Source organism: Somniosus microcephalus, chromosome 5 (assembly GCF_052327205.1).
Source record: "Somniosus microcephalus isolate GS21.2 chromosome 5, FLI_Smic_1.0, whole genome shotgun sequence".
Taxonomy (NCBI): Eukaryota; Metazoa; Chordata; class Chondrichthyes; order Squaliformes; family Somniosidae; genus Somniosus; species Somniosus microcephalus.
This window is the reverse complement of record NC_140991.1, coordinates 128,561,065-128,578,511: the sequence shown is the minus strand read 5'-3', so window position 1 is coordinate 128,578,511 and position 17,447 is coordinate 128,561,065. Positions and strand designations below refer to the sequence as shown.

General features: G+C 39.2%; 1 protein-coding gene across 6 annotated transcripts in view; it reads left to right on the top strand.

Moving 5' to 3' along the window:
- The window catches only part of LOC147117315 (uncharacterized), a 109,158-nt gene that overhangs the window by 4,778 nt on the left and 86,933 nt on the right, over window positions 1–17,447 (top strand). For all 6 annotated transcript variants that reach the window (XM_085988225.1, XM_085988228.1, XM_085988227.1 and 3 more), the window contains exons 3-4: window positions 1,494–1,562; window positions 7,657–7,681. In XM_085988225.1, the coding sequence (XP_085844351.1) occupies window positions 1,494–1,562; window positions 7,657–7,681 (94 nt within the window). The remainder of the gene's footprint in view (window positions 1–1,493; window positions 1,563–7,656; window positions 7,682–17,447) is intronic.

Genomic DNA, 17,447 nt, shown 5'->3' with positions numbered 1-17,447 from the left:
GATCCAGTTTATGCTGCAGGGGTTGATGCTTGTTTGTAAATACTACAGAGGTTGTTGAGCAGTGTAACTTGATTTTTAAAAAGATTCTGGAAGAGTATTTTTAAAATTATAAAGCGGATACATTTTTTTTAAAGTTTAATTTTGGTAAGTTTTTCTTTAAATTGACACCTCAATAAAGAATGAAACCAGACTATCGCATCTTGGGCACAGTGCGTGGTGCAGAGTTGGGGGAAGGGGGTTGAAACATGCACTGGCTGTATCATGAAAAATTCTTTTCTGTGGATTGCAACTGGACAGAGGAATTTTGGGTAGAAAGTGATGTGTAAGTATCTTTTTAGACTGAATGTAATTTGGGGCCAAATGTTTCATATAATATGGTTTGTGAATAAAGTTGAAATTGTTTAGCATGGTCCAACATTACCCTCTACAAAATCCGCTAACAGCATAAACCAGGCCTATATGACTCAGTATTAGCAAACCAAAATGGAGGACAGGAAAAGACCAGCTGGCCCATTGAGCCTGTCCCATGCTACCACAGTAAGTGATGTATTTACCCACTTTAGCCTTTCTTAGAATAAACCTCAGAAATCTGTAAACTTAGAAAGAAAGAAGAAACACTTGCATTTATATAGTGCCTTTCACGCCCACCAGACGTCTCAAAGCGCTTTACAGCCAATGAAGTACTTTTGAAGTGGAGTCACTGTTGTAATGTGGGAAACGTGGCAGCCAATTTGCACACAGCAAGCTCCCACAGACAGCAATGTGATAATCTGTTTTGTTACATTGGTTGAGGGATAAACTTTGGCCAGGACACCGGGGATAACTCCCCTGCGCTTCGAAATAGTGCCATGGGATCTTTTACATCTGAGAGCACAGACGGGGCCTCAGTTTAACGTCTCATCCGAAAGACGGCACTTCCGACAGTATAGCACTCCCTCAGTACTGCACTGGAGTGTCAGCCTAACTTTATGTGCTCAAATCCCTGGAGTGGGACTGGAACCCACAACATTTTGACTCTGAGGCGAGTGTGCTACCAACTGAGCCACAGCTGACATACTTAATTTAAAAAAACTTCGAAGTGAGTGCTGACACCCCGTATCTAACCACTTGGTCGAGGCACCCCTGCTGTCCCTGTGGAACTAAACCAGAATGAGTCGGTGCTGTTTTGTCTTTGTTTCCCAATTTTTTCTTGTTCTTAGTTTAGCTTTCAGTTTATTTTCATTTAAAATAACCTAATCTATATGTTTAGTGCTTTTCTCCCTTTAGTTAAACAATTTTTTAAAAACACTGACCTTTTCTCTGGAACATCCTGTTATCCACTTTGGAGATGTGAGCAATATTTAATTTTTTTAATCCCAAAGATGCTAACAGTTGACCTACTTCACTTATAGAAACTTGTAGTATAATCTAGTGAAATGTTTCATGCCTAAAGATTTTAATTCTATATTTTTAATTTATCATTTGATATTGAAAAAAATATATTTTTATTCTAGATTTGCAAAGTAGTTTGCACATCTGCTATGAATCTCCAGATGCATTTCCTTGGCTTTAAGCACAAAAAGGTAAGAACAGTTTCAGTGACACTATAATTAAACACTTCCCTCTGTTAAAGCATGCTGATAACTTTACTCGTAAATTTCAACAGTAAATATGCTCTTAGAAAATAGAGTGATGTATCAGTACTGTTATACACTTTCAAATACCGTGGAACCTTGATTATCCACATAGTCATTATCTGCTTTCTTTGATTATTTGTAAAAATGTTCATGGGAGTTGATGTTGGGAGAGTAGCTAAAGTCAGGTGGGTCAGAGGACCAGTGGGATTTAGGGCTGCCAGTAAATCTGCTTAAAAATAGAACCTCTCATTCAGGTAGAGAAGACAATCTTGCATTGAAATCAGAAAAAAAGTAAATCCATTGATAGCAAATGTGCCATTCTGGGTTACCAGATTACAACCTTAGTCAACCTTATTTTGAGAATCTTCATTTATTATTCTAAAGAAACTGTACAGCACTGGAGTATTTTTTATGATGTGTGTGAACAGAAAGCAAATATTTCCGATTATGACAGCGATCAATGGGGCTGACCAGTTAGGGCCGCCAGCATTTGATAGAACAATCGTTAGTAAAATAGGAATGCTCAGGACTCTTAGTTATCTTGCAGTAAATTTCCCTCCATTTATGGGGCATAATAATTGAGGTTTCATTGTACTTGGCGTGCAAAGCTTACCTGCTGTTCTATATACTTCTCTAAATTAAATGGTCCTTGCATTTTGCTACAGTTTTTATTGATAGTTTAAGTGGATTAACTGAATTCATTCTGAACATATTTCTCTAGTTTTCCTAGATTTGTTGTACACTCTTACTTTAGGAATTCTTAGGACCTAGTTTTTTAAAGTTTTTATAATTTTCTGATATAGTACTGTAAGTATGTACTTTCAGAGAACTACTGTGAGAAATGTTTGTAAAAAAAATCTATGGTACAAAACTATTTGACTAAAATTAACATCCAGAAGAAAATAAATGTCATTTCGAAGTGGCTGCTCCTGCTTGATATCTCAAACACAGACTTGCACGTGAGCTTACGGCCTGTGCAAAAAGAATCTCTAGACTTTGTGACACTAGTTGCATGTTCAGTTGCCTAGCAACTCCAGACCAACAAAATAGCTTTTGAAGATAATTATTTGGGCTGTGCTGGGTTAGGGTGTGTATTGAAGTTGGGAAGTTTTTTTAGAATAAAACATTGAACACTTGGAAGTGTTATCCCAGGTTTGAGAATTTACTCTCCCCATTTTAAAGAATTGCTTGATTGATGACTCGCACCTGTGTGGCATGAGTTTAAAGGGTATACTGCACTTTCAAATCTCAAATAAATCCCTCTAGCTGATTTTAAAAACTAAGAATAACAGCACCACACTTTACTGAGATTTTTTTGGTGTAGCTGAGGTTGCTCTCATTGCTTACAACAGTAATGTAACAAAATGTTGGGAGCATTTTATTACAGATGTCGTAATCATGTGTATGCCTGTGGCAGAGTTAGTGCACCTTTTTTATGACTTTCATTACAGCAAAACACAAATCTCATAGAATTCAATAGAACCTACATTCATCCACTAAATCAAATGAGTCATGGTATTATAATTTCAGATTGCCTGCAGTTAAATTACTCTGATGGGGCTAAAATTTTGCCACAATTTTGGCTGTCAACTTTACATTTTTAAATTGGTGTTTTCTAATTACCATTGGCTGTTTAACTCAAAGTAACCTGTGACTGCACAAAATATGCAAAAGAACTGCTTTGAACAGGGTTGTATTACTATATAGATCACAATTTTTATTTCCCAGTAATCTACCAAAGCATTCACCAAGTGAATATCACTCAGCACTGCATTCAAACGCTGGAATTGTTTTTGCTAATTTGCACAAAACGTTTACATTTCATTGAATTACTACATTTCACAATGTATTTCTTGGGAGTATGTTTCAAGACCAATCTAACCTTCAAGTTTATATGAGTGTAAATCATTTCTTCTGCATTTTCTAACCCAGAATAAATGACAGCTTTGTAAAGTGTTCTACTTTGGCCACCAAAATATCTTTTGGTGGATATGATTTGACCATGAAAAATGGTCATGCCATTGAAGTCTGGACTGGTAGCCATACCATCTATTTCTCTTGTTAAATTTAGAGGTTTGAAGGTTTCCATAAAGAAACAGGGACACCCAAATTTAAATCCCATTCTTGACAGACACTCACACTCAGGCTTCCCATACACATCAGATTTGCCAATCTTCGTTGAATTGTCAGCAGAAGGAGTAAGAACCTGCTGAGAGAGGTATCTGCCTGCATCCTTGATATGCCTTTTAGTCGGTTGATCAAGGAGCAGTGATAAGAGCATCTGAAGATCTTCATGGGTAGACGGTCCAGCCTTTCCAACAGAGGAGGACGTTATGGACTTTTAGGGAGGGAGAAAAGAAGAGGAGTGTCTTCACTGAATACAAGGCTGGATTTTCCTTGATGTGCATCAGCTACCTCTCAGCAACCCTAATTATTAATGACCATATGAGGAGGTGACCTGGGTTGCTGAGCTACATAAAATACTTTGCTGAGCTCTGAATTTTTTTGCATCTATAATCTCATTGAGGCTGAACAAAATATTGTGCAAGACTGTTAAAATGCTGAATGTCAAACATCTTGACAGAGCAATGACTGAGTCTTTCCTGTGGAAAATCAGTTTATTGGTGCTTACAAATTAGCGCACATGGTCTAAATTTTTTATTGTGCATTGGTAATTACCAGTGCTTTATATGTAAAATGTGTTAATGTTACTGCAGAAAACTATTGCTGTGCTTTTTAAAGGTTTAAACCAGTTTCACACCAGCATGAAATCCACGGCACAGGGAGATGTATGAGTTTTATTTTAAAAACAAATTTTAAAGTAATCAGATTTAACTCCACTTTTATTTTAAAACAACTGTGAAGATGGGCTTATTTTTCTCATCAAATTAGTTGTAGCCTATAGAGTCCTAAACCCCTCTTGGAAATGGGACACCTCTTTGAATTCAACTTTAGTGCTTTGGCCTTAATTTGCAGTGCAGTACAATGATTTTAAGGAACAAAAAGGTTGATGGTTTTTCCCTCCTGAGGGTTACAGTGTTCTCAAAGAAAAAAATCACCACGCTGTTAAAATGAATATGAAAACAAAATCTACAGTCTATGAAATAAAATGCAATCCATGTCTTGGTGGCAATGCTTTTTCTATGAATTGCCCTTCATAAAGTAGATTGTATCGTACCCAGTCAGCATAGTTTAGTGCAGTATGAATCCATCCAGGTCAGGGCCACTAGGGGTTTAACTCACTTTGTGGATCTATTCAGGACAAATACCTGAAGGAAATATCCACATCTTATGGCATACCAAAAGTAATATTTTTGAACATGTGAAGTTGAAACTGATTTGGGAGCATTACTTTGAGACTTAGTATACTAACCCTTTCTGACCCTAAATTATACAACAGTGAATGTGAATCATAAGCTGCTGAGTGAGAAATGGTTAAATGTTAAAGGAACTCAGTAAGCCCCGCACTATATATTGACTGACCTGAGTTTGTCACCATCACATTTGTGAAAATTCTGGAAAACCAATTCCTGCCATGGAACATTAGGAACAGGAGTAGGCCAGTTAGCCCCTCGAGCCTGTTCCGCCATTCACTTAGATCATGGCTGATCGGCACTTCAACTCCATTTTCCACCTTTGCTCTTGATACCCTTGCCTAACAAAAATCTATCTATCTCGGTCTTGAAAGCTCCAATTATCCTAGCATTCACAGCCTTTTGGAAAAGATATCCAATTTTCTACTACCCTTTGTGTAGAAAAAGTGCTTCCTGATTTTGTTCCTGAATGGCCTAGCTCTCTAATTTTAAGATTATATCCCCTTGTTCTTGATTTCCCCCACCAGAGGAAATAGTTTATCCGTATCTACCCGACCAAATCCTTTTAACATTTTAAACAGCTCTATCAGATTACCCCTCAATCTTCTTTACTCGAGGGAATACAAGCCAAATTTATACAACCTGACTTCATAATTGAACCCTTTCAGCCCTGGTATCATTCTGGTGAATCTGCGCTGCACCCCCTCCAAGGCCAATATATCCATCCTGAGGTGCGGTGCCCAGAACCGAACGCAGTGCTCCAGATGGTGTGTGACCAAGGCTCGATGCAACTGAAGCATTACTTCCTCGCTTTTGTATTCCAGCCCCCTTGAGCTATAGGCCAACATTTCATTAGCCTTTTTGATTACTTTTTGTATCTTGTCTATTGGCTTTTAATTATTCATGTACTTGGACACTCAAAATCTGCTCCTCTATAGTTCCTAGTTTCTCACCATTAAGAAAATACTCCGATTTATCTTTCTTGGGTACAAAGTGGATGACCTCGCACTTGCCCACATTGAACTCCATTTGCTGTACTTTTGCCCACTCACTTAATCTGTCTATGTCCCTTTGCACTACTTACTGTCCCTCCTAACTTCGTGTCATCTGCAAACTTGAATATATAACTATTCCTTCATCCAAGTCATTAATAAATAGGGTGAAAGGTTGAGCCCCCAGAACAAACCCCTGGGGAGCACTACTTGTCACATCCTACCAATCAAAGTACCGACCCTCTGTCTCCTACCTCCCAGCCAATTTCCAACCCAAGTCAAAAGGCTACCTCCAATTCCATTTTTGCTGTTAACCTCTTGTGTGGAACCTTATTGAGTGCCTACTGGAAGTCCACATAGATAATATCCATAGACACTCCGTTATCTACCTTTATTAGTGACCTCAAAAAAAAAAAACAAAAAAAAAACATTAATCTGTCTTCTCCCTACACAGACGGTTGAGAGCACTCAACAACAAAAAGATTGCAAAGTTCATTAACAATACTAAATGATGTTTAACCTTGGTTAAAACTTAATTGGCTCCCTAAAAATGTTGCATTTCATTTTTGATGTACCTTGCCCTTTGTTATAGTGGAAGATGATTCTAACTAATTATCACCATAACAAATGCAGTAAACACCTACACTCCAGAAGCATATATTGTGTGGTGTCCTTCGATATGGCCATTGTCCACCAGCTTAGTAAGAGGCAACCATCAGTGGGAGAAATATTTGTGCTGGCTTGGAATATCGTTATCATGGGAATTTGGTGGAACCTGCAAGAATTACATTTGTTGGCTGAAAGGTTCAAATTGACAACACTCAAAGTAAAATTAAATTCTGCCAACTTAATCAACTTTTCAATGATGAAAGCACTATATACACTACTATACTGTATATGATTATCCTGGCAGAAAAACGTTTTTTGTAAGATTTGTCCCTGTGGGGAAGTAGAGATTATGTAACTGCAAACCAGTATAGGTAATGTACATTCAATAATTTATTTTAAAAAATCCTATACACTAAAATAAACTGAGATTGCCATGAAAACTTCAATTAAATAAGTCTAAGTTTGTTCCCTTTAAGATTGAATCATGGATAGCACTAGAATATTTAAACCAGAATTATGTAAAGAAGGAATCTTATGATCAAGTAGTCAGCAATTTGTCATAAAATAATCTCTCAAATCTGTACAATCATTCAATAATTTCAAATAGTACTGGGTGAAATTTTTATTAAAGTGATGTTCTGAAATAGACCTTTCTTCTAAAATGATGTTGAGGCTTTTTATTTTCTGCACGGTCAGAAAATTCCAAACTTTGCCTGGGGTTGACACCAACTTTTTAATTGGATGCTTTCTAAGTAATTGATCCAAAATTTTCACTTCCACAGAACAGTGCAGAGGCATGTCTCATTATTGTAGAAACATTGCAGAGGTTGGGTTCGTCAGTTTGTAGCTGTAACCACCAGCCTTCCGTGCACAGTCTCTATATCCACTTGCTTTATGCAGTCAGCTGTGTGTTACTGTTGACCCCTGTTTGTATTCTTGCATTTTTGCAGAGCAGCCACAGGTTTCCTTAATTTAAGCAAGCAGTGAAATGGTGGCCTTCAGAGCAAAATTTGCAAAAGGCGCATTTTAATGAAATGTTTCAGTTTTATGTCCCAACAGAAACAATCTCGCTAACATTTTCTGTTCCCTTTCCTGGTTGATTCTCTCCAAACATCATTATGGCAGATTGAAGCAGCCTTAAAATGGAATGGTAAGTATTGCAGGATTCCTTGTGGATCCTGTTCCCATCTCTACAGATGTTACACATGTAAAATCTTCATGATGTGAGGTTTAATTTCAACTGTTGGTGTTTATTAAAACTAATGAACATCTATAACTTTTTGTTTTAATAATTCTGAGAATACCTTTCATAAGGTGGTTGACAACAATGAAAAATACAGTAATTGGGACATCTGATTTTGTTGCATGTACTGAAAGAATGCAACAAATTTAATTTCCAAAATATTACTGCGTGGTCAATCTTTTGAGAACTACTAAACTAAATGGGATGCTATAATACTGTTCTCCACTCTTATTGGCCCATTGTCTCCAACAACACAACTTTTCTAGGAAGTCTCAATTTTGAGTTGCACTTCACCTTTTGCTGAGTGACAACAAGGTGGTTATTCATTGCAGATATCCTCTAGTCCATCCTTTCGGCAAGAGTACATAGTGGGATATGGTATAAGGCCCAGGAAAAGCATATTGATGTTAGACCGTATGTTCCAGATAGACTTCCCAATGTTTTTTTCCCTTTTTTCCATTCTCTCCCAGAAACTATGAATTACTGCTGAGGTATAGTTGGTGTCATCGGCCTTCTGTCGCCTCATTCAAGTGTCCATACTTCATGTGTGAGCCTGGACTGTGAGTGTTGACAGACTATTTTACCCTGGAAGGCATCACAGCCAAGTCCAATACTGTCCTTGCCCCACGTCTACGCACCACATGTTCAGCACTGATGCATGAACTCATCTGGAGTAGGAGTTCTGGCTAGTTTCTGATTTATTTTCTTCCCTACCCAAGGCCAATTCAAGTGCTGTGGTTGAGATGAATGAATTAAGCACAGACTAGGAATCAAATTTGTGACCTTCTGGGCAAAACCTTTACCTATCAAGATATCGGGAGACCTTACCACAGATTGTATTAATGGGCATTTGGAGAGATTGGATTACTTGAACGTTGGAATAGATTTCTTTGGAACATGAACTACAAGTGTGCCCAATTCTGCCTAGCTTGCTGCTTGTATTGGTGTGTCTCTTTTAGTTCAGTAATGGTGCTGAGATTCAATGCTCTTGTAAGAGAGAAAACAAAGGAGTGATATTGAAGATGTAAGTGAAAAGGTTCTATCATCACTCGTTAAGCAAGCCTGTTATCTTACTCTATGAAAGCTGGGTTAACATTCCTTTGATTTCTTGCTGGTAGTGCTGTTGCATTCCAGCATCAATATCGGACAGCTGGGCAAAGCCACCTAATGGAGGTTTTACAGATTGGAGGTAGATGTGTTTGTGAGGAAGAATAATTCTGTCTATAACATGGGCTATTTTTAATTTTCACAATAACAAAAAATTGTATGGGTAAAATGTGATCACTGTCACTAAGGATAATTTACACTGCAGTTATGCAAAAATAAAAACCTGGAACTAAATCTGGTACCTCAATTTCTAGAAAAATAAATTGTAATCTTTCACCAGCAATGTATCTTAACTTGGGTAGTTATGCCTGGTGGAGTTGCAGTATCGGTGTGTCTTTAGATAGTACTGTAATGGTCCCTATCTATGCTTTAGTACATTGAGAGAAGAAAATAAGATAGTGGTGATGTCTTCTTTATTCAGGTAGTTAAGGCAGGTATTTTAGGAAAGTGCCTAGAAAAGTTAATACAGTATTGACTTGCATTTATAAAAAATAAGTGCAGATTTTTAAACATTTCTAATTGTGATATTTGTTTTTGTGGGCAGCTTTTCAAAGTATTTAAGTTGGGTCCTCAAAAGTAAATTAATAATTGTCCTGGCATCCTCTCCACAAAACTGATGGGAACTGTTATGTGAAATAATTAGTATTTCAGTTTGCAAAATGCTCAATATTGTTTTATTTACTAAGATATATCTAAACAACACTGATCAATTGTTTAAAAGTATAACTGTAATTAATATTACAGTGCTGAAATATTATTGCTGGCTTCAAAGTTAATACAGTTTTCAGTGTAATTAGTGTGCCTTGTAATAACTGAATGAAAGCATTACAAGCTATTTTATATATAGGCCATGGTTTAACTCTGACAAGTGCAGGTTAACAGAATATGATGCATTATTATTATTTCTGAACGGAACCCCTATTGCAACATAAAATAAGTCGAGTCTGATACTAAGCATCATGGATATTTTCATGATGGAGCTCCTCTGCTTACTAGCCTCCTTGGTGGGAGTGGTGGAGTGATGGTAAAGGGGGTCTGTTTGGGGTCATGGTGGCTGCAGATGACGCACCTGACAGAATTTCTCACTAAGTCCTAAAACAAAACCCAGAATATCTCATTTACTCTCACACACATTATGCAATCTGATGCACCAAAAGTAATCAAGCAAACAACAATATATCAGTCACTAATGCCCTGTGTTTGGAGCTTCAATTTTGATGGCCCAGTCCATCTTGTTTTATTCTTCAATCGTCTTAGATAAAGCACCTGCACTGGCACCGGAGCTGAAGAAGTAGGTCTTTAAATGAAGGCATAAAGGTCAGCACTTTGGTCTTTGGCTTCATGTGGTTAAAGCTAAACTTATTTGGGTTTCTGATGTTCAGGAAGGTGGTGAACTGAAACAGTCAAGAAACCTAAAATATCAGTTCAGATGGTCTAGGTTTCACTGAAGCTGAATTCCGGGTGTTCGTCCCTTTGCGTGCATTGTTGTCCTGAGGAGTTTTGGATGCAATGTCGTGTTTGGTATAGCTTAGAACTGTCTAAGCTGTTACCACTGCTACTGCATCCACAGCATTCCCTCAAAGATCAGTGTGTGAAGGAGTAAGTTGGTGCTGTATAATGAAAGATGATCACTTCTTCTATTCAACTTCTGCAGCAAAACATTTTGCAAGCATAAACATCATCATCTGACACCATCTTTATTCTTTCTGGGTACAGTTTCCAATACCTTAATTAATTGGTTTGATGAGGTATTGTGCCTGAAGAGATAGAAATGAACTCGTACAACTTATGGTGAATTGTGCTGCTCACTATGTTGCTCAGGAGGAGTTACTGGTACCTGCTGTCCATCTTAACAAGGCCTCAAACCCTTGCTTGTCAGTAGTTTAATGACCACCTAATGAGGGAGGGGAGAGGAGGAGGTAAACATGATCTCTTTGAGGTTGAGATGGTTCAGGATGGCATGCCTGGTGATGGGAGATTGGAACCTAGTCGATCCTCTGTGGTAGACTTGGTATCCGATCCTTGAGCCAGGCAGGTCCACGGCGCAATAGATGATCTACCATCCAGCCTGGCTCATTGAAGAGACTTGGAGGAGTAAACCTGGGGGCTGTGACTCTTCCCATTCGTTTCCAGATAACCCTGCAAGCCAGTGCCCTAATGGGTTGGGCATTATCCGAGTTGGACAACCAGCGAAAGCTTCCCAGTGCTTTGTGCTGGTAAGCTGTGCAGTTTTAGTCACTTTCATATGAGCAATACCCTATGTACACTTGGGAGACCCTAAGCTTGGTTCTACCAACCCACGCCTAAACCCTCTTCTTCAGGTAGGTGGTGTGTGTCCAGTTGGAGAGAGTCGTACTACATAACGAATGTATGAATTTCTCAGTTTGGTTTGGAAACTCCTAAGCATGGCGACAGATCTCTGCGCATATCCAACATCTAGCTGAGCAAAATGAAATTAACAAATGAATTCTTGCAGTAATGTGAGACCCGACGAAGGCGTCATGTCAGAATCTTTACAAAACACAATGCTGGCTTAAACACCAAAAAATGTTACCTACAGTGTTCCATTAATGTTTGTAAAGAATGTTCTTTTACTCTGCATCCAGTCCCAACCACCTTTTACCTGGCTTTTTGGGGCAATTTTTTACTCATACTTTAAACTTATTTGAGTACTATAAATATTTAATTTTGGCTGTTAAAAAAAACTTTGCAATCTGAAAAAATTACACTCTAAAAAATAACAAGAGTTTTACCCACTTTGCCCAGTTTTTAAAATTGGAACTGCTGGACATAATTAGAAATTTACCAAACCAGCTTACAATTTTTAAAGAAAAAAAAGCATCAGAAGATAGAAATTTTGGAAGATAAGAAATGAAGGTCATAAATTGCTGCAACTGTTAAAACTCTGGTGAGGAATTGGGTTAGTTTTTTGCTAAATTTGTTGTAATCGCATTAAAGGATTTGAATTATGCAGCACTTTAATTTGAAAAAAATCTTTTGAAGTTACCCTGCTAATCTGGTGAAGGCAAATAATTTATAACTAATCTCGCAATATTCTAGTGGCTTGAGAATCTTTTCAGTTTTCATTTTCCTTATTTGAAAAATCATTATAGATTTCAGTGATATAAAAACAGAAGTGGTAATGTCCAAATATAACAGCAAATCAATATTTATAAACTTAACTGAGTCAGTTTAACATACAAGGGTATGTTGTTAGATAAGTCGCAACAAGTTAGCAGGATGTAATTTCAAGGAACAATTTTACCTTCCGCATCTATCATTGAACCAAATAGACCATATTCGATTATAGTTTGAGCCTTCATGTCACAGCACTAGTTTAGGACAGTCCCACTTAGCACATTATTTTAATGGATACAGTTCATAGCATCGCTTTTTTTTTCAGGCCGTAAATATCAATCCGTATCCTTCCCCAACCGTTTTTAATTGCATTCTCTTCCATGTCACATGGCTGTTGGCGGTTTGTGAACAGTGACTTTTTTAGTGCTACCCTCCCTGTATAAAAAGCTACTAGCCTTCTCCTATAACTTTTTCATAACTCCCTAGCAAAGATCAAGAACTTGCCTGTATAGGGAATCATGTTCTGTGAATAACATAACATACAAGAGGATGATGGGAACTGTCCTGGAAGGCCAAATTAAGCTATATGGGCTTTTGTTTGGGGAGAAGAATAAAATTCTTCCTGAGATTTTGAGAAGATGCTAAATACTGCATATCAAAGGAAGATACCTAATGAGGTAGCTAGTGTTTCCCTTCTAATAATTTGCAAATGCGTTCTTTTTGATTGTACTTGTGCAACAACATGCCCAAAATCCTGCTTACAGGGTCAGATTTAAAATAACTCGTACTCTTGCTGTTATATGTGGTGGTCTACCAGAGAAGACAAATGCTCATGCATTGAGAGGAACTAAAAGTTAAAGGGGAACATTATTGTAGGGGTAAATACATAAAATTGTGTGTAATCACCCCTTCATAAATGTTGCATAATCTTTTTTCCTCATCTGATCCACAGGCCTAAAGTTCACAGTTCCAGGGAAACATCTTTTTCTTTGCAATAACAGATCTGTAGGGACTATTAAAATGAAATCTCTTCTCTGTGGGAAGATTGGGGCTATATAGATTTTCTCAGAATTTCATACTGATTTACATAGCTGTCAGCTTTAAAATGTTTATAGCATTTGCAGCAGGATACATGGATATAATGGGCCTAGTGTAATTGCATCTAGGCATGTTAGACACTTCAGAAAACATAGTCATTTGATTAGAATCCCTTGTTAAAGGGATAGATACCCAAATATACTTTCTGAAGCTGCTACAGAATAATGTTTTATACAGAAGTGTATAATGCTGCAGCATTGCGATGGAGAGGATGTGGGGTTGGATGCTCAGCTCTAGATTGTTTGAGACACTGAGGTTGTAGACAGTCTGGATCAATGTGAGACAGTGACCTGGGGGGGGGGGGGGGGGCGCGGGTGGCGGTCTCTTGGTGAGAGCAAAATGTCCCAAGGTGCTTCACAGTAACGTTGTCAAACAACATTTGACACCCAGGCACATAAGGAGTTCGTATTGGGGCAGCAGAGTTTTGGATGAGCTCAAGTTTATGGAAGGTGGGAGACCAGCCAGGAGAACATTGAAATAATAATAACGGCACAGAGGCAGGGGGAGGCATTGAGCGACATGGTCGAGGTAGAGTTGGGTGTCATCTGTGTTCATATGGAAGCTGACCCTATGTCTGAATGATGTTGCCATGGGGCACCTTGTTCATGAGGAAGAGGAGTAGGCCAAGAATGCATCCTTGAGGGGGATCTGAGGTGATGGTGGGTGGGTGTGGAGAAAAACCATTGGTAGATATGCTCTGACTACAATTGGATTGAGTGGAACTAAGTATGGCTCAGCCCCACTGAGCTAGACAATGGAGGAAAGATGTTACAGAAGGTTGCTAGTGCGAGCAAGCACTGAGTGTGAGGTCAGCAGAGAGTGCTGTGAGTTTGGGTAAGTGTGAGAGTTCTTTAATTGTTATTTCTCTTTAAATCATTCTTGATAAGATTACTTAAGCAGTTTAAGTAAAGGGGAAAAGTTAAGTATTTGGGATTCTGTTGGTTTAAGAAGAGTAAAACAAGGTTACACTGCAGTAGGAGTAAATTGGCACAGCAGGCAGTGAAAACCAGTTTTCTAACCAATCAGCAGGGGTGACTCATTTGGCTGTAAACAAACAAACAGTATAAAAAGACCATTGCTAGTGCGAGCAAGCACTGAGTGTGAGGTCAGCAGAGAGTGCTGTGAGTTTGGGTAAGTGGGGTGTTAGGTGCTCTTTTCAAACTTTAACTCTGTGGGTTGCAGTTAATAAGGCCTTTCTGGTGCAGAGTGACTGTTGGTGAACCATTTAACTGGTGTAATTAGAGGGATTGATTTAATTTAAATCCAATAAATTAAAGGGGATACTAGCATCTATAATCGGGCAGAGGGTGTCCATAACTAACAAAAAATGTAATTAATTACATAGAATGGAGCAGGTGATGTGTTACTGTTGCGAGATGTAGGAGCCGGTGAACCCCATTGAGGCTCACGGTGATTACGTCTGTGACAAGTGTCTGCTGCTACAGGAACTCCAGCTCCGTGTTGATGAGCTGGAGTCTGAGCTTCAGACACTGCGACACATCAGGGAGGGGGAGAAGTTCCTGGACTCTGTGTTTCAGGAGATGGTCACACCTATGAAGTTAATTAATTCAGATGTAGCCCATGGTCAGGGACAGGATGGTGTGACTACGAGTGAGGCAGGTACGGGGATCCAGGAGGTAGTGTTGGAGGAGCCGCAGCCCTTGTTCTTGTCCATCAGGTTCGAGGTTCTTACTCCCTGTGGGGACAGGAGCAGGGACTGCAGGGAGGATGAGCAACCTGGCCACAGCACCGTGGAACGGGGGGCCATTCACGAGGGGGGAGTAAATAGAAATGTTGTAGTGGTAGGGGATAGTAGTATTAGGGGGATAGATAGAGTTCTCTGCAGCCGAGAGCAAGAGTCCCGTAGGCTGTGTTGCCTACCCGGTGCCAGGGTTAAGGACATCTCCTCTGGGCTGGAAAGAAACTTGCAGTGGGAGGGGGTGGATCCAGTTGTCATGGTCCATGTTGGTACAAACGACATAGGACTAGGAAGCCGGTTCTGTTAAAGGAGTATGAGCAGCTAGGGGTCAAATTAAAAGACAGAACCTCAAGGGTAATAATCTCTGGATTATTACCTGAGCCACGAGCGAAGTTGGCTAGGACAAATAAAATTAGAGAGTTAAATGCGTGGCTCAAAGACTGGTGTGGGAGAAATGGGTTTTGCTTCCTGGGACACTGGCACCAGTACTGGGGCAGGAGGGAGCTGTTCTGTTGGGACGGGCTTCACTTGGCCAGTGCTGGGGCTAGAGTCCTGGCGGATCATATAACTAGGGCTGTAGAGAGGGCTTTAAACTAACTAGTGGGGGGGAAGTTCCTAGAGAGCAAATAATAAAAATGACAACAGAGAAGGTCATAGACTTAGGTAGCAGTGGGGAAATTAAAAACCAGAGTGTGTCAGGAAGGGGCAGAAGGTATGGAGTAAAAGGTAAAGTCATAAAAAGGGCAAAAGCAGGAACTAAGTGTCACAAAACATATTTGAAAGTTCTCTATCTGAATGCACGTAGCATTCGTAACAAAATAGACGAGTTAATGGCACAAATAACTACATATGGGTATGATCTTGTGGCCATTACAGAAACATGGCTGCAGGGTGACAATGCCTGGGAATTAAACATACCAGGTTATTTAACGATCAGGAAGGACAGGCAGGAAGGAAGGGGAGGTGGAGTGGCTATGTTAATAAAGGAAGGAATCACTGTAATACCGAGAAATGATATTGGGTCAAAAGATCAGGATAATGAAAGAGTTTGGGTGGAGGTAAGGAATAATAAGGGGAAAAAAACACTAGTGGGCGTAGTCTATAGGCCTCCGAACAGTTGCAACTCTGTTGGACGGAGTATCAATCAGGAAATAGTTGAGGCTTGTAATAAGGGAACATCTATAATTATGGGGGATTTTAACTATCATATTAATTGGACAAATCAAATTGGGCAGGGCTGCCTTGAGGATGAGTTCATTGAGTGTATTAGGGATGGGTTTCTTGAGCAGTATGTAACTGAACCGACCAGGGGGCAAGCAACCTTGGATCTGGTCCTGTGTAACGAGACAGGATTAATTAAAAATGTCCTAGTAAAGGATCCCCTTGGAATGAGTGACCATAACATGGTTGAATTCCATATTCAATTAGAGGGTGAGAAGGTTGGATCTCAAACAAGCGTGCTAAGCTTGAATAAAGGAGACTATGAAGGTATGAGAACGGAATTGAGTAGAGTGGATTGGGAAAATAGATTAAAGGGTAAGACGATACATGATCAGTGGTGTACATTTAAGGAGTTATTTTACAACTTCCAAAAAAATATATATTCCACTGAGAAGAAAAGGGTGTAAAAGAAAAGACAGCCATCCGTGGCTATAAGTAAAGAAATTAAGGATAGTATTCGACTAAAAACAAGGGCATATAAGGTAGCCAAATCTAGTGGGAGGATAGAGGATTGGGAAAACTTTAAAAGACAGCAAAAAATAACAAAAATATTAATTAAGAAAGGGAAGATAGATTATGAAAGTGAATTAGCAAAAAATATAAAAACAGATAGTAAGAGTTTTTATAGTTATATAAAAAGAAAAAGTGTGGCTAAAGTAAATGTTGGTCCCTTGGAGGATGAGACCGGGAAATTAATGGTGGGAAATATAGAGATGGCAAAAACACTGAATATTTTGTATCAGTCTTTACAGTAGAGGACACTAAGAATATCCCAACACTGGACAAACAGGGGGCTATAGGGGGGGAGGAGCTAAACACGATCAAAATCACTAAGGAAGTGGTACTCGGTAAAATAATGGGACTCAAGGCGGATAAATCACCTGGACCGGATGGCTTACATCTTAGGGTCTTGAGGGAAGTGGCGGTAGGGATTGTGGATGCATTGGTAATAATTTTCCAAAACTCCCTGGACTCGGCAAAGGTCCCGGCAGACTGGAAAACTGCTAATGTAACACCCTTATTTAAAAAGGGCAGTAGACAGAAGGCTGGAAACTATAGACCGGTTAGCCTAACATCTGTGGTAGGTAAAATTTTGGAGTCCATTATTAAGGAGACGGTAACAGGACATTTGGGTAATCATAATTTAATAGGACAAAGTCAGCATGGTTTTATGAAGGGGAAGTCATGTTTGACAAATTTGCTGGAGTTCTTTGAGGAAGTAACATATAGGGTGGATAAAGGGGAACCAGTGGACGTAGTGTATTTAGACTTCCAAAAGGCATTTGATAAGGTGCCACACAAAAGATTGCTTAAGATAAAAAATCACAGGATTGGGGGTAATATTCTGGCATGGATAGAGGATTGGCTATCTAACAGAAGGCAGAGAGTTGGGATAAGTGGTTCATTCTCAGACTGGCAATCAGTAACTAGTGGTGTTCCGCAGGGGTCAGTGCTGGGTCCCCAACTCTT